Genomic DNA, 18,601 nt, shown 5'->3' with positions numbered 1-18,601 from the left:
ATTGGACCTGCAAGCACCAAGAAGGGTAGAGGGGATTTCCCCCCTGTGAACAGCTTATCTCAATGTTTAGCGCATTTGCTTGGGATCAGGGTGTAGAGAGTCTCATCCTTCTGTACGTGACCTGTTCCAAAGTGAGGCTTTCCTGGTGGTCCCTTGCTGCTCTGTAGGCAGCACTTGAACACACACTGACCTGGACAGAGTGACTCAATCACCTGGTGAGATGCTTCCATCCTCTCTCCAGTGAACGTTCAATGTCTCTTCAGTATTTCCTATTGCTTGGTTTGTGCAGCGCTCCACTCATGTCACTGTGGAGGTTTCATGCTTAGGTCCTAGTTCCTGGGGGTGCCTTTTACTAGAGAGCTTAAGCACCTGCCTCAAGGTTGTGAATTCCAGTTAAACTGAGACATCCAAGGTTTAGCTGTCAACTGTTGCTGCATCACTCAAGTCTCTCAAGCACATGTAATGCCAGCAGAGCATCAGGCGGTTCAGGATCCTGGCTACAATCATTTAGACTTCTCCCATGGCTTGTGACTGATCCAAAGCTTACAGCTACCTAACAAAGCTCAAGTTCTTCCTAAGTCCCAGCTGGATCTGTGCTGTAAATAGATGAGAACATATTCCTGTTGTATCATTCCCTTGAACTTGGTTATAGCTGTAGCCTTGTAACTGAAGGCAGGGAGGAAGACTTCTTCCTCAAGTTATGCATCACTGAGACTGCTGTAAGTTTATTCTGGCAATGACCAGAGATCTCATATCTCATTTTTTATGTTCCCATTTTTAAATTTCTTAGTATGGTCTTTACAGACCCTCTCTGTATATAAATCCTAAAACTAAACTAGGGAAGAACCTATATTGGTACAGATGTAGAGTTTTCTTGTAATTTCTCAAAGGTAAATGAGTAAGACCTTACTTTTGGAAAGGAGGGGAGTTCATAGGTATTCTGTGACTAGACCACAGTACAATCAGGGTCCCAAACTTTTTCAGGAATGTAATAGCCAACGTTGTAATACATTACAAATTATAACACATGGCACTATAATTAATATCATGGTCAACAGCTATGTATAATTAAACAGGCATGAGAGAGGAGAATCCTAGGTGTGGGATGTCACTCTGTGTGATGCTGTTTTAAACAAAAGTGCAGTTTAATGGTACAGTGGTACGAGCTTCAGGGGAGGAAAAGTTTGGAGGCAACTGGGCTAGAGAGCTGACCTCCTGCCAACAGCTCCCCAGAGCTGTGTTACATTCGAGCTTTGGATCTGGCCTTTGGCGTGACTGTGTGGCCATTTCTTCTATGCCGTGCCTAGCTTTTTTTGTATAAGAAAAGCTTTGCAACTGCTCTCCTCTACTAAGGCATGTGATTTGTGTAGATGGAAGTCATACTAAATAAATACAGATTATTTGTACTTGGTGAAATAGCTAAAATGAAATCTCTATTAACCAGAGCTCTCTAGTGGTCTACAGTACTTCTGGGGATTCCTACTTGTAAATAACTGGAAAAACAAACTATACAAAAATAAACCAAAAGATCTACCTCCTGATGACAGATTACTCTTACTTAGATATCCCAGAGTGCCTCTTACATTGGATATGCGTAAGCTGTGGATTTGATGTGCAACTAATTAGCTGTGCATTTGGCCAGCCAAGAGCGTGTGTGTGCGTGCACACATGCATGCACAGGGATTTGAGAGTGTGCTCTGAAATGTGGGAAAATGAAGGGAGCTTTCTTTCATTCACTCCTTCGCTTCCAGGCAGGAAGTCAGGCTTTTAGAATGTTGTATATTTCTGCAATAACTCAGTAGTAATAATAGGCTAAATCAGTCTGATATGTCTATGTTTTTTACAGCATCCAATAAATATTCCCACCTAACTCTCACAATTTCTTTTTTTTTTTTCTGAAAGCTGCAGGACAAGAGAAGAAAGCACTCTTATATTTTCGGTGACCTCTAAGAATCTCTAATATTTTGGGAAAGGTCTGCTTGAAACAATGATTGATATTACAGATAATGCATGTTTGATTTGCCCTAGAAGCAGGAAATCCTTTTTAAAGCCCAGTTCCTAGAGGATGTCTGGCTTAAAGTGCATGAATAGCTGCTTCTGGTATGCAAAGAATTACTTATACGTGTATAAAGTATGACTTGGTACCATGTTGAATCAGGATCTTACTTTCCTAGGAAGCAATTTTAGCCAAGAGCATTTTACTTCATATCCAGGCATACTTACGTGAATACTTCCATCCCCCATCCTGCAACGGCTGTGAAGAGCCTTGGGCCTAGATCCCTGGCTGGGTTCATGGCACAGCCACTGTTCATTCCCAAGGAGCAAGTAAGAACGATTATAAGAAGTCCTACTGCAATTGGCTCCAGGCCCTTTGGTACGCCATTATTTCTGGTGTCAAAAATAGCGAATATAGCCAGAAGAAGAACAGCTGTTGACATCACCTGGCCAATGCAAAGGAAAGAATATTGAATAAATATGTGCAGATTCCTTCCAATAATGAAAAGAAGGGCTATGGCATCTCTGTGAAATGTGGTGGCTTAAAGCTGGTATTTAGATTTATCCCACTATGCGGAGTAGCAAAATTTGGAACGCAGTGCCTCTCTACTTCACAGTAATGAGTGGTTTTGATATCTGTACTGAAAGAAAAAGACAAGAAATGTGCTGAGGGTGTATAAAAAAAAAAATCTGCAACAACCTGGTGTGGAAAGAATAGAGGATTTAAAAAGCATTTCCTGTGTGAAGTCTGATGCTTTGTTTCCACTTCTTTTTCCTATCAACTTAACAGTTCTATTTACTTGATCTTTGGTAGTTCTGCTATGTCAATAGAATCAGTTACATTGATATCAAAGTGTTTTATGTGACTGTAGCTTACGCTGATAAATTAGACTAAACATGCACCTCTTTTATTCAGGTATTGTGTAACATAGGGGAAAAAAATAAGCAGCTAAAAAATTGGGAATTACCTAAATTAAGGTTGCATGTGTAACTACTGTGAAGTCTGTATTGGATATGCAAATTGAGCTGATGAAGGAAATTTTATTGGAATTACTTTGATGGAGGTGCTGCTCTGCTTGGATCAAATGCTTTGTAAATGTCGATTTTGCTAATAATTAAGGGGAAAAACAGAAGTTTCAGCAATGTAAAAAAGTTCAATTTCTATACTGATTTAAAGAAGTTTAAGTTTGGAGGTTTTAAAAATTGATTTGATTTCATCTGGTTTTAATTTTGTTTTAAAACATCCACAGGTAAAAAGATCTCATGGAAAAGACTGTTGACTGATCCAAAGATCAGAATTCTGTCTTACGAAATTTCAAAACAATGTTTGGATTTTTTTGAAGCCAGATTGCACAATCTTCAAGACCTTTACGTAAGGAATTCCTGTGCTCCACCAATCCCTAGTTTTTCATAGCTTACTTGCACAGTATTTATTTTATGTATGCCTGAAGAAGACAGGTAAATTGATTAGAAGTAGATAGAAGATATGAAACTTCATTTTTTTACTCTTGGATGAATGAGATTAGAGGATACAGATTGGAAATAAAGTGGAGATTTTTCCAGATTCAGTCATTTGAAAAATAACAAATAATACAAATCTATTTGCAAAGAGCAGGTTGGAGAGGAGGCTGATGGTAGCAGAAAACTCAGTTGTTCAAGGTGTGTTAAACTGCTGCTTAAGCATTAAGGAATAATAGGTCCACAAAATGGGCTGGATTTTTATGCAAATGGACATAGCTCTTCTGAAGTTTATAGAGAAACATTGATTTATGCTGGGGAAAACCTCTTACATATATTGTATTAAAGACATGTAGAGTGCAACAATTAACATGATGTATGTGAAAAGAACAACCTGAAATTATCTTGCTTGTAAAATATTACTAACATGTAACCCCTGCAAACAGCGTTGCATTCTCGTTGCTATTGTACACAGTGATGAATGACCAAAACGGTGAGATTCATCATACCCATTAGAGATCTTTTTTTACTGCTTCATTTTACAGTTTTCAGTATGTTTAATTTGTAGAATCAAGACACCAAGTGCACTTACCTGATCTGCAAATCCACTTATGAGGGACAGATATGGAGCTGGATAAGTTGCAAAGATATGTGCTGTTGCGTTAGGTCCTGTGACTTCAAGCGTTCCATTGCTATACTCCATAAAGGCATCTATAGAAAACAGCCATTACCTGGTGGTACTTCTCCATAAACACTAGGTTTTCTAGGACTGGAATATATGTGATAGATCTGCGTACTTCACATTCTAAACTGAAACTGATATTTTTTTCTGGGGCCATAGTTAATGGATTTCAGGTGATGTACTAATTGTACCCTCCTGTCTCATCTTGACTCCTGTGCCTTATAGTACTTGTTTTATGTATCACAGCTTTCAACATGGGGCTCTTTTTACCCCTGCTCAGTGCTCCAAAGTCAGTGCCAGGAAGCGTTTTCTGATTCTGAACACAGTTGCATTGTTCCGTAAGAGGTGCTGTATTTGGCATGATGCCCCAAAAAATGCATAGCGTCCTGATTGTACTGTGTGGATTCCCAGCCACCAGGAATTACTGCTATTCCATTTGACAGTTGTGCAATGACTTCTTCTGGGAAAGAACTCTCCTGAGACCTCCTCTTCTAAAGGAGTTTGAAATTTTCACTCTGTGTGGGCTAGTCATCCAAGATGTGAGGGAAGAGGCTAGCCCCAAAACTTCAGTTCTTAGTATATTTAAGTTGGTGTATTTTTATATATAGTAAAGATTTATGTATATTGTACATACATGTATATTTATGTTAGTATATTTAAAGCGTATTTTAAACAGAATAATATGACTTCTATGTTGGAATAATTTGCTGCCTTGGCAAGCCCTGAAATGTTAGGAATAGGAAGACACTAAGACGAAACACTCGGAAATCTGCATAGACAGATATGAATAATAAACACTATGCCTTTATTTCACTAGTGGATCCAGTGATGAGGTGATATCTGTGATTAAAGGAACAGATCCCTGTCTCCCATGGAAGTCATGGTGAGGATGGTTAGCTGCTCCTGAAGCTAGTAGACAAATCTATTTCTTCTTGCCCTTGTTTTTTCTAGCTTTGCTTAAGGCCATGACATGGCAGAGAATATTTAGTTGTTTACTTTGGTCAGGCTCTCTCATTTGCAGTGTCAGATTATTTTGTTGCATTGAACTATTAGAAAAAAGAGGATAAGGAAAAGAAAATTTCTCAGCTGTGAATTATTTTGTACACCTTTAGAAAGGCCTCATGTTCGGCAGCCTAGCATATATATTCCCTCACTCTTTCAGGGACGCCGCTGAAAATGAAAGCACCTAGCTCACATATATGTGAATGTGGAAGATGAAGGTGTTAAGCTCCTACGTCTGTTTTTTATATCAGTGAATTTTCAGTGGACCTCAATGAGTACACAACACTCGGGTAAGCTGCAGGAAGGAAAAAGTACGGAAGAGGTTTGGGAATTAGTAAGAACAAAAGGAGGGCACAGTACTTGAGCAGAGGTAGGGGTATGAGAAAACTCTGCACTCCTGAATAACAGGAAGAAGTCTCTAACCCTAGCCCTAAGTTCCCTATGTCGGCTCCCTATCCTACTGCTACCCTTTGGCAGAACACAGTGAATCCACTCCCAACCCCATGTGCATGTTGACATACTGCTACATCCTGGCCACAGCTGTAATCCTGGCTGTCTGGCTTGAGGGGGACTTAGAATAGGATTTCCATCTGAATCTGGATTCCCACAGTTTCCACAATCTGATACTGACCTTAAAACAAACAACTCCCCACACACACCCCCTGCCCCCAAACCTAAACAAACAAACAAACAAAACTCAACCCCAAAACAGGTAACACAGTTTCTAAAGATTTTTCTGTTCATGATTACTACTGGTACTAAGCACCTAGCTGATATGCAATAGGCTTTTCCATTTTCAAATTTTCTCTGTTGTGCCTAGACCCAGCACTGTCTGCAGACATAATGCCCATAAGAGAGAGGCTTTTGAGGAGGAGATGGGTTGGGTCAGTAGAAGCAGAGTTTTGCAACTGATCCAACTGAGTGGATACATCAAGTCAGGGAGTCTGTTACTACATTTTTTCCCTTTGTGGCACACCGTGTAAAAGAAATATGCCTCAAGGATAGGAGTAATTTATTTTTTCTTTTTTTCCCTACTAATATGTGACCCCTTTATCACTCTACCTGGAGTTCGTTGCCTTGGAGAACCGCCTCTCTAGGGTGGTCTGAAGTTTAGTCAGGAGGGACTTGATCTCATATCCTGTAACCTCAATGAACGATGTTGGTGATACTTGCCTACAGGCACTTGGATCAGGTCTTTAATGTTTCTAATTTGCTTGGAAGATGAATAGCCCTATATCCTGGCTATTAAGTAATTTAAAATCCTTACTGAGAAATACATGATCTCAGAGTATCTGATTTCCCATGAATAATTTTTCTGAATTTCAGAACATTTCCTGGAGTATTAGTGTTTCAGAGAAGTTGTAAGATACCTGGAATGTTTGAGCCTTTTTTTTCCTTCAGACTCTTAATGCTTCTTCCTTTCTTCTTTATGGCTTTAGCTTCAGTCCTGCCATTAGCCATGTGTGAAGAGAGTCCTCTGCCCGTTTGGCATTCATTGAAAAATTGGGGCCTTAGAGACTGCCTGACCTCTAGTTTGTCCTGTGAGCATGTCTAAGGTGTACTCACCATAATAAATCCCAAAGACAGCCGCTGCTCCAACGAATGCTCCCAGGAGTTGTGCTAACATGTAAATTGGTAATTTGGTCCATTTTAATCTTCCAGTCACGCACATGGCTAATGAAACAGCTGGGTTTATGTGACCACCTGAAAAATAAATCACAAAAGAAGTCATACGGATGACTCAGATACATGAGAATAGGTGAAGGATTTGTAAAAATGTGAGCATTTTTGAGCACAAGACTAGTACATGCTTTTCTAGATGTTATTTTGCAATTAAATGCTGACTGCAATTAAACTGAAACAAGTTGGAAGAAATTAGAGGGGGGAGGGGTAAAGCCAGCAAGATCCAGCTTCTCTCTTGATGTTTGCAGACTGTGCTATTTATCAGACTGCTGTCCTGCAGTATATAATCTATAGACAACTCTTCTAGAAAAAGCCTAAATCTGCCCTATTGATTGTGATGCAAGGGTCCATCATTCTGCACATATTCTCTCTCCTCAAGGGCTTTGACTTTTTATTTTTAAGGGAGGACTGGGGCAGCAGACCACTCATTCAGTTTAGCAGGCATTATTAAGATTAAGGACTATTACTGGCTCGATCATGTATCTTGAGGCTGATCTAGAGTACCCTGGATTTAAGTCATGTTTATGTTCCTGTCTTCAACCTGGGGTTACTTAGGAACTCAGTTTTCATGAACATAAAATAAAATAATGTTAGGACTGTCCAGCTTTGTGCTGGCTGTTGATGAGCTATGCCTAGATGGGATCTGGAAACAGCAGTGCATAGTTCATCTCACATTTTCATCAAGCTCTTACACCCTCCAGAAAGGTCCATGATAAGGAAACTGATGAAGTAGCTGTGCTGAAACGGAGAGTTCTATTTCCTGTGGAGTTTCCTTCCTTTGTATTTAGAGATAGCTACACCTAAACTCACACATGGAAAAGATTTCAGCAATGTTGGAATTCTTTGTGACTATTTCAGTTTCTAAAATATATTTATTACTATGTCACATGTTAGTCACTTCCCCCAACATCTTTTATCAAAATGGAAAAAAAAGTGTTGAATGCTTTTGGAAAACTTCATTTTTTACAAATATGTAGTTGATACTTAAGAAATACAAACTGCCAAATAAATAAACAGATGAAACAGTACTCCACAGTAAAAATACAGTAGAACCCAAGTTTTGCAAGGACATAGCAGATCCATTGTTTATCCTCCACATAAAGTCTCATTTCAACCTGTATGGTTAACAGAAAAAAAATGGCCTTTGTCTTTAATAAAATACGTGAAAAAGTGTGACCTTTGTCTGTCAAAGGCTAATGATGGAGAAAGGACCTTTATGTACAGTTTCTGTGTTTGCACTTCAGGTCAGTGAGTCATTATCTTATGAAATCCAGGCACCTTTGATACATAATGAACAAACGCACACAGATAACAAGCTGGATAAAACATTCTTTGTGTCATTTCCAAAACTCTGACCTAGTAGCACCAGTCTTGAATTAATTTTGAATTCCTCACTGTGTTTCAAATTCTTCAGCAGAGAGCAAATAGATGGATGGCACCTTATTTAACAGCCCTTCATGTGAATTTTGATAAATTGTTGTCTTGCCTTTTGTTCTGTACTCTGGCTGGAATGAATCATTTTCCTTTCTTTCAACACCTGATATTGTTCCCCACCTGTATATAATACAGAGTGATTATGATGGCCAGGACAAGTCATAATAATATTAGAAATGTCTGATTAACATTAAATCTGGAAAGGAAAAGTCTAGTTGAAGACTCTCATACTGACATAGGGGAGTTAAAAGATTCTTGGTTCCTGTGCCACTGGAAGTTTCCCGGTTAAAAAAACAAGTCAGCTTTGGACAGTGTGTTCCCTATTCTTTTGTAGTTGCAGTGACCACAGTCATGAGTTTGTTTGAAATGTTAAGTTAGAAGAAATAGTGGAAAATTATTTAGACATTGAGGAAAATTAGAGAGAGGAAAAGCAAAAAGGAGAATTTTCCTAGATAAAAGAGCTCAAATTCACCAAGTGTGCAGACTATATATTTTACATTACCATGAATTTAGAATTTCATAAAGGACTGATGGAAAATATTTTAGCAGTACTTAAACATGAGACTTCATGGCCAAAGGGCCAAAGAATTTGCTAACAATTTCTATATAGGAACTGATATTCTAAAGTGTCCACTAGTAATCATATGTTGGATAGTCACAGCCTATTGAAATATCTGTTCTTATTCTTTCACAGAGAAAATGCACTGCATGCAGACTCCTTTGTCATGGGAAAAACACAGGAAGCACAGTACTGCAACATCTGCAACTTCTCTGCCCTGCTGGGATTGAACTCTAATCTTCTATATAATGGAGATGAATATGCCTTAAAGACATAAATGTAGAACAGGTTAGTATCTTTACAGTTTAGGTTTTTTCATGATACTGCACTAGAAGCGTTTAGCTGCCTACGTGTAAACCAAAAGCTGTAGTTTAAAGTTGTTCAGATAATAGGAATGTACTGCTGAATTAACTTTGTGTGGTATGAAGGAACCATTCTGCTCTGTTTCAATGACAGTAACAAAACTGCCTCTTTTGCTGTATCTTGAGCACTTTCTAATGTGAACTTAGAAACCTCCTCATGCATGGTGTCTCTGTAAAATAGTTTGTAAAAGAGAAGAGAAATAGCCATGATAATTTCTGCTACAGCAACTTTTATAAGGGACTAGTTATACATAGATATATCTGCCCAGATTGGCTTTATCCTCTATGAAGGGTAAGAAATGCCTCTATGAGAACTGGAGTATCAGGGCACAGCTTGCTTTAAGAGGGTAATACACAACACTGTGTATTATTACAACACATCATTTTCTACTTTAAAGGGAGAATTTAAATGTTATGCAGCTGTGCTAATGTTTCTGATACTAATTTGGCCAAACCGAATGGTGGAAATAGAAGACAAAGCACCATCCAATATGGCACATCTGGACACTGATTAGTTAGCCCAGCTACAGACAAAACAGAGATTACTGACCAATATATATTGAAGAAACGTAGTAACAGAAACAAAGGGGCAAAGACAGTAAAAAGATCCAGTAGTACAGATGCATGCTGTGATAAACTTTTTGCTATTTCTGCTTTCTATGATCTGCTGTTTCTGCGAATAAGCAGACAGGAGCAGACTTGCTACTGCCTGTCATAGGACATGAACAGATAACTTGCACCCTGTAAGGTCAACCCTGTTCGTTATACCCATTAGTAGTGGGTCATTCTACCTTCTACTTGGCTGGCAACCATTTTAGCTGGTGACTGCTGGATTCTGTAACCTTTTCATGGTTCTTTCCTTAAATGCAGTGCTCATGCTGTCCAGGATCCTCTATTGACAGAATTTTCAAAGCAAGATTTCTGGTTTGCCCAGCTCACTTTCCATAAAGGCCAAAGGTCTGCCAAGGTTTGCACACTGTATCTCAGATCAGAATTTGGTGGAAGATTTTGTCAAACACAAAGAATAGAGGGAAACAAGAAGAACACAAAAGATTTACTAGCGAAACTCTGATGCAGACTCTGCTGTAATGGTGCTTGCTATTGCTAGATACATAATTGTTTATCCCATTATATGGAAGTAATTTAATAAGGTAGCCTTCAAACCATGGCAATAAATGCTATATAAGAGAAAAAAGTCACTTACCAGAAACCCCCCCAGACACATACACTGCTATGGTGACTGCCATTGCAAATCCAACCGATACTGTCATGGGCCCACCATGGGCTCCTCGGCTAAGGACAGCCTGTCCCACACACCCACATCCAAGTGCCTGTATTTGAAAGAGAAGTGTAAAACCTTGAGTGTGTCTGTCAAATGTTATTGGTTAGTTCGCAACTCCTGATACTGTCCAGGTATAGCTGAAAACGTTAAATATTGAAACAATGCTAGAATTTTAGATTAGTGACACGTGCGCCATTGTGGCCTTTGCTGCAATGAACATTTGCTCTTTATTTTCCCCTGCTCTGTGACTAGGAAGAATGTCTGCTAATAAGGACCTCTCTCTCCCCAGAAAACAGTTTTCAAGTGCGATGATGGCATACAGATCAGAACCTGCAGCCAAAACAAGATCTCACAGTCTCTACAACGAATCTCTGCATCTGAAAGTGAAGAGGGAATTAACTCTGTGTAGTAAGTTTTCAGTTCCAGATTGTTGTTATAAGCAATGAAAAAATTACTATAAAAGTTATGAAAGACAGTTCAAAAAGGTTTTAATGTTTAATGCTGAAACTCTGGAATGAGACAGCTTTCTGGAGATTAGAGTGTGTGTTACTGTTATGCTGCCTTCATATCATATATTGCTCTATCAAAATATTTCACTGGCTCTGCAGCTTGAACAATTAACTGAAGTGAGGATACCTGAATAATTCACATTGGAGTATTCTCAATGGATTTAAACTAGCTTCCATTTTATGTTGGTTCCCCTCAGAATGAAGTTCAGCAACACATTTAAATGTATGCTTAAGATCACGTTTGTTTAGTTCTAAAGCTTCTGCTTAGCTTCAAGCATACATTTAGGTCCTATTAAAGTTGGTAGAAAAGATTTTCAAAGGTACGAAAAGCCTTTAGTTTGAGATAGACTAGCTGATTCATTTCTGCCAGAATTAATTTCTGTTTTTGAAAATCTCCCTTTTTAAATACGTGCGTAAGTGCTTTGCTGAATAAGGACCCAACGCTCTATTGAAGATATCAAATAATATCTATAGTCTGAAAACTTTTGCTTCTCTGCAATTGCAGGTGATCTGAATCATACAATTTCTGGGATGTGACTAGATTTATCTTGAGCAACCTTAATTACTTTGACACTAAATTGGATACATATATATTATATATACAAAATGGTGGTTCTTTGATGGTACATGGGAGTCAGAATTTTTTTCTTCCTTTAAAATCATTCCATCTTAGCCAATGCAGTTGCTTTGGTTAATGTCCTTGCTTCGCTTTAGTGTTCTGCCATTACTGTGTGTCACCAATGACTGTATTGCAAATATTCTTCCTAACTATGCATATTTGAATACATAAAATTTAGTTCTCTTAGAAATGCTTATTTTCACTTGGAAGGCAGTTGCATTCAGAAACTGCAAAGCAATGGGAAAATCTCTCCTGCCTTAGAAATACACTGTACCAAAAAGATTTGGTGATTGAGGTTTAACAAGGAAGTCCTGCTAGAATGGATGCAGTTTAAATAGGCAAAATCATACTTTTGTTTCCATTATTTCCCCAAGGGTTTTAACTAATATCAAAATGTGACAGAAAAGCTCTCAATAAAATTACAAACTTAACCAGCTTTGCAATACAGACGGAGTTTCTGTTATAAAAGTGCCCCGAGACTGTGTCATATACCCAGGTGCAGTTCTTGCCTTGAGGTTATAATCATGCAAGCAAACAAAATGCTGTCTGGTGCCAAAGTGTTACAGCTGTCAGGTTACGTAAGGGTAGGGTGGTGTTAGATAGCAGCAGTTTATTGGACTGTATAATTGAAAGTTACAAGACATATTGCAAGCTGCAGTCAACTGCAGTGCAATGGATGACATATGCGTACGTTAGGCATTCTCTTATTGCTATTAGTATTACATACCTAGCAATTCAAATGGTAAGCACAAATGCACATACAGATATAAAACCAAAACAAAATACGTAGCTGAAATGGCATGTTTTTCTAAGGTTCATATGAGACATTTCTACTCATCGTGTATCTATATGTTTAATTAACATAGAAAGAATGGGTATGCTGGAATTTCTAAAGTTTAAGGTTAGAGCACAAGTTTAGAGGAGGTGGAATTAGCATGCTCTGGCCTTCATTTTCCAGACTTCTCAAAGGGAGTATTCCAGAAATTGCACCAAGCAAGATTTAGTGAAAGATATGGCTCAGACGTAGAGCAAGTTCTGTAGGCTGGTTTGGGGCCCTGTGTACACTGGAGTGCAGTTTGCATTCAGGCAAACAGTTAATTCTACAAGTATGCACTTGTGTTCTGAAATGGCATAGATGAAGTTTTGCAGATTCAAAGGCCATTCTTTTGAAAATATTAACCCTTTCTATAAGGACGATGGAAAAAGAGAACAGGAGTGGGGAAAATGGGTGTAGAAGAGGGTAAGGGACAGTAACCACATCTGTGTATATCAACTACAAATTCACAAGAAGAGGGAAGGAAGTGACAGAGGGAGGCTGTGGCCTCCCTCCCCTGATTACGAGAACTGGGGAGAATCGTACAGAAACAGCTGTGTAGTCCCCTTGCATAAGAGCTTCTGCTCTGCACATCATAGGGAAATATGCAACTCCAGACACTCCATTTTTGTGCTAACCAGTCTCAGAAAACTCAGTCTACAAACAAGAAGGCATATAAGCCAGCTTGAACACAGCTGCACTGGCTTCTTGCTCAGTGGACATTGGTAAATGACTGCCTGCTCACATACAATGAATGAACACTACTGCAGGCACAGTGAGTCGGTGCCCATTCTGGGATGGGGAAAATGGGAACTGAACCTGCAGATCTGAACCATGTTATGGTAATATTTTCTCCATCTGCAGTTGTTTTAAGAAGGAGAGAAAAAAATTTTCTCAAACCTACTGTAGCTAGGTTGACATAACTGGAAACTATCACCTAATCATGTAATTACATGAGCAGCAATTTAATACCCTGTGAATCTTTGCTTGGCTGAGTTAAGACCAACTAGATCATCAAGTTGTAACTAAATATTCTGAGTTTCTAGGCCAAGCTCAGCCATCAGCTGCACCCACACAAACTCATTGATTGAAGCACATGGAGTCGATGGGAGTTTAATTTACAGTAGAATATAGCCAGATCTCTTTATCTTATCTTATGTTACCAGGTTTTCATCTTTGCAGTTGTCTGTAGCCTGATCTGTTTAAATTTACTGAAGTAGCTTCAGTACTGACTTTTTGCTCACAAAGTAATTAAATTACTGTCATAAATATATGTTTGGGTGTGAAATAGCTGTCTGCACATTCTCTGCCAAAAAACTTGCTTCATCGACATTGGATCCTGCTCTTTGTCTTGGGTAACAAGGCTAAGGAAAACAACTGGCCTCCAATGAGCATAATGTCCTGTTACTCCCTGGAAGCTCGCAGAACTTTATCTCTATCCCACTCATCGGAGAGACTAAAGATCATTTTGCTTTCATCTGTGCTATTTTCAGGATTTTTGCTAATGCTTGTAATAGCATTTTTCAGTTTAAATAGATTTCCTGCAAGGTCTGAATCCAGAATTTTAGGGAATCTGTTCTTCTACATGGCCTGTAAAGCTTTAGACATCTTAAAGCGGAATGCTTATATAAAAAAGGCCCCTTCTTAATGAACACATCTAGTGGTAGTGTGCATTCATAGCCATACACTCTTACTGTAACATTAAAGAAGCAGCCAAGTCTCCTGGTTTTTAGCAGTGTGGAGACAATGATGTGTGTCTTGTTACATCTTGTACATCACCAGCTGCCAAGCTGTGGTGAGTTACACACCTACACTGGGGTACCATAGATGTCCCTGAAGGCAGAGTATGGCCTCAATGGCCGCACAATTGATGATGCTCTACACGAATACAAGAATTCAATGTGCTACAAGGAATACAGAGTCAGCAGTTACAAAAAAAAAAAAAAAAAAAAAGTTAATTATAAGCTTTCAATCAGGAAATGCTAGAAAAATAGTTCAGAATTTCTCTTTTAGTCAGTTTTCAGGACAGAACCGTGCTTAAACAACCACAGCTAATTATGAAGAATCTCCAAGGATCCCTCCACCACTTCGCAATTTCCTGTAAGGATGCCTTTGTTCAGATAAGGCAGCAACCCTGCCCCTTTTCCGTGCCCCACTCCCACCTATGTTCTCCTACTGTTCCCCAGACAGGCATTTCCTGCTAGCCCGCGACTTGTCTGCTCCCCTTTTCCAGACTGGAGGGACCTGCAGTACTGCTCTGGATTCTGCCGCACCTGTGTATGTTCCTGTGCAGTGCCATGAAGGGGATGGGCTCTCTGGGGCAGTGCAGTGCGTTAGGCCCAAGCTGTGTGCTTGCGGTGAGCATCCTGCTATCCTAAAGTTACCTATTCCAAGTCTGAGGAAGCAGAGCGATATTGCTGGGACACTCGAGGACATGACAGCAAGCCCTGGTATTTCACTTCTAGGGAAACCTCCGTGACTTCTCCAAACAGTCAGATTTCGCACCGCATATTTAGGCCCTTAAAAGCAGGGATACAGGCGGGAAGAGTCAGATAGTCCTTTGGGGGTGGAGAGAAGTTGGTTGCATTTGCCCTTCACTGCAGGTAGGGATCACTTTGACCAAAATTGCCTGTGAAAATGTTAGAGGGTTGTTTGTGGTTTACTGTAGTCTTGTACGGTTCCCCCTGTCCCTCATTAATATTTCCATATATAGTTAGTTTGGGTGTTGCTTATAAAAGTAGTAATAAACTTTTCAGATAAGAGGTGGATTACTAAATTGATGGTGTCCTTCTAAAGGTCTTTAATTTTGAGTGTATTTTAGAACTCACTTTCATTTCCAATCTCTTTATTTACAAAGCAAGTCTGCTTAAGAATTTATCTATTGCATTTCATAGTAAGGTGTTTTATAATGGATTAGAAACTCTTTGCATACAGAGCCATATTTTTGCTATGTTTGTATATTATGTAGGGCCTTAATTCAGACTGGGCTCCTAAGCATTCTTTCAATACGGATGGAAATGCTAACAGCAACAAATACAGAGACACATTAGATCTACTAAAATTCAGGGCATTAGCTCTGCAAAAATTCAAGTTGCAGGAAACTCCTGCTCTTCCAGGAAAGAGCAATCTTCATCTAATTTCATATTTAATATTTGCTATCTTTTGTTAAATCAGATAGCACTTAAAATTTTTAAGGTGAGATAAAAAACAGCTTACCAGTCAAGTAATTTTTAAATACTTTAAAAGAGCATGGCTCTTATTTTATCATTAATTAAATATTTTGGTGGGGGCAGGGAGGATTTCTGTACATTATGATTTAATCAAACTTGGAGTAATAAAAAAATCACTATATCTGTTCTCCTGATGATCTCCTGGGACACAACCAATATCCTCTTGGGTTCAAATGGATTTCCCTTTATTTTTTTCAGACTTGCTATCTAATAAAATAAATGTTTGAAAAAAAAACAAACCCTTATAATTTAGTTAATTAAATAGTATAGACATAAGCCTTAAAATGATTGCCATTTTGAAACCATTTTTTTAATGACAGAAAGCATTACTACTTGGAGACATGAATGTAAATTTAATAAGGCTTTGGATGAATTCTGTATATAAAGCTTTTAAAACATATAAAGATCTGGCTCAAATTGCTCTGCGGGAAAAAATACAGTGAAAATATTGAGGGACAGACTATACTGTATTATATAAACTGATGCTTTTAAATTTTTATTATTGCTTTTGCACATGCAATAGGAGACAAATAAAAGCTTGAAATCACCTAGAGAGAATGCAAAGGTCTGCATTCTCTCATATATTATTTTGATTAATACTGCCCTCTTCATCCTGAAATACTAAAATGCTTTTCTTTCCTGAATTATATAGGGCAACTGGCTGGAGTCAGTTTCTTCGGTGAAGGTTATTTTTATTTTCTTACAAAGTTTTAGAAATTCAGGAGACAAAGGAAATTAAACATTTCATATTCAGATACAAACTTTCAGGAGTGAAACATGGCCCTTTGCAAAGGAACTAGGAAGAGAAGGCTGGGCAAGGGAAGAAAATCTTACCTAATAGCTTCTTGAGGAGAAAAAGAACCTACTCAGGTGCTGCTTCCCTCACAGGTTACTCATTTATTCTTGAGCTGAGATGTGCTTCTCTTCTTTGCTTCCTACACCAACTGAAAAGATTACAATATTTCTAACCTCTTAAAACGTGTTTAATCTCTGTAATGGTGCTTGTGGAATTGTACCATTTAGAGAGAGTGCAGGAGCAGGCATTGCAGTTCCTGAGAAAGGAGGTTTTCTGTCCTCTCTTAGAAGTATAAGGGAATGTGTATCTCTTCTTTTACCCTTTCCTTTGGATGCAGGAACAGGGTGGCTGGATTTTTGCTGTGCCCTCATGGTTGGAAGTGCACAGTTAGGAATAATTAAAGTATGTTCTCTTCCTAAGCCGTAGAAAAAAAAAGCTGTATGTTTTTAATAGTAAAGAAACATTTGAGGAATGGGTTAGAGGAACTGAGTTAAGTTTGCCTTTAAACCAGACCATGGATTGGAGAGCTCACCAGAATTCACTTTTAGCCAGAATGGTTTATTGAAGTGTTGAGATCACAACAATATAAACTCACTGTATGGCAAGAACTGCATTTATTATCTTTTATTCTGTTCTCCAACTGTTTATGACAGTTTAAAAAAGTAATTACTTTTATTACCTTTTTTTTATTTGGTGAAACTTTTGAAAAAACAGCCTGTAAATTTGTGTCTGTAAAACGTCAATTCAAGTTTTGCACTCACAGTTGAATGTTGGAAGGATACAAGTCTTCTGTGAGGCTCAGAGTGCCTACACTTCAGTCCTATAGACGCAAACTTTCTGGAAAAAAAGTGTATCTACAGAAAAAGGTCTTGGAAAATTAAGTTCAACTTACTGGAACCTCTTGGTTAAACAATAAGAGCTAAATTGTGTGTTGGGGCTGATGTTGCAGAGATGAAGATAATGCTCTTTTAAAACTTTCATGCAACACAGAACATCTGAGTCACCTGAAAGTTTAAAATGTCATATACTGGAAAACTTAAGTTTGTATTGAAAACAAAAGATTTCCTGTGACTTTTCAGAATTATTTGCTGTAATAAACTTTTTGAGGTAAAAGAACCATTAGGTAACCTTCCTTTCAGTTCTTTCACACTGCTAACTATGCAGCTAAATTAAAGAGTGACTTAAGGGAAACAGAAGTGTTGTCTAGAAAAAAAAAAGTTAATTGATTTTGATAATAGTAAAATTATAGAAATAATACCAGTGTGCAAGAACACCTCCTTAACCTCAGCAGAACTAAGGGTCTTTGTTACCACTTTGACTTCTGTTTGCAATGCTGATTTAATACAGTTGCAAGAAAGAGGAAGAGTTTACACATCTTCAGCGGAATCATTAGCAAAATTTCATGCTGTCAAAATATATGCAACTAGTATATTGCAGAAACAGAAAGGACTCTGAGTTGGTGATGACAGGGAAAAAGGAAGCGTCTTATTCCCATAAAATGAGCAGTTTTTATCTGGAAGTGCAAGATTAAATTCTATGACATTAGATTCATGATTGACTTCTATTATTTATTCATTGTACTACACTGTTGCTGCTAGACACCCTAATGTATGGATCTCTGTGACATTAGAGCTGTTTTTCAGAGTGCAAACATTGCTAAGGCCCATGGTATGTGTAGCATTATGTAATATTTAAAAAGCTGTTGAGTGACATATCAAAGTACCAGTGATAAATAAGTTTTAATAACTTTTTTTTATCTAGCCTTGACAAACTTAAGTTCACTGTCTAAAAGCTAATTATACAAGATTCTGTACTCCAGGAAATTCATTGCTGATGGCAAACAAGGTAGCTGTTAGAAGCTATTTAATTTTCTACCTTAAACAAAAGCACGGGAAGCAATTTCACCCTATACAGAGAACATGTCTTCCTTTCACAAAAATTTAGACTACAGAATTTATCTTTCGTTAAAATTTCTAAGGAGTAATTTTGTATTAAATGCTAAACACAGTTTAAGCCTGGGCCGGAGCTTAAAGTGTATAAGATAAGAGATGTTCTCTATTAACCCCTTCCTTTCCCAGAAGGGGAAGGAGAGGAGAAGAGAGAGACTTATGGATTGGAAAAGTAAAACTATCTTAATAAAATAGTAAAAATTAAAAAGAGTATAATAATATTAATA

General features: G+C 38.2%; 1 protein-coding gene across 1 annotated transcript; it reads right to left on the bottom strand.

Moving 5' to 3' along the window:
- Positions 1–2,219: 2,219 nt before the first annotated feature.
- AQP9 (aquaporin 9) lies at positions 2,220–10,506 on the bottom strand (the record flags this gene model as incomplete). The annotated part of the gene is made up of 4 exons (XM_009699506.1): positions 2,220–2,441; positions 4,046–4,164; positions 6,704–6,841; positions 10,380–10,506. Coding segments are annotated over 4 exons (606 nt in total), but the record flags the coding sequence as incomplete, so codon positions are not given.
- Between the last annotated feature and the right edge of the window lie 8,095 nt (positions 10,507–18,601).

This window comes from Cariama cristata, unplaced genomic scaffold, assembly GCF_000690535.1.
Source record: "Cariama cristata isolate BGI_N322 unplaced genomic scaffold, ASM69053v1 Scaffold10614, whole genome shotgun sequence".
Lineage (NCBI taxonomy): Eukaryota > Metazoa > Chordata > Aves > Cariamiformes > Cariamidae > Cariama > Cariama cristata.
The sequence above is the reverse complement of the archived record's forward strand: the minus strand, read 5'-3'. Positions and strand labels throughout refer to the sequence as shown.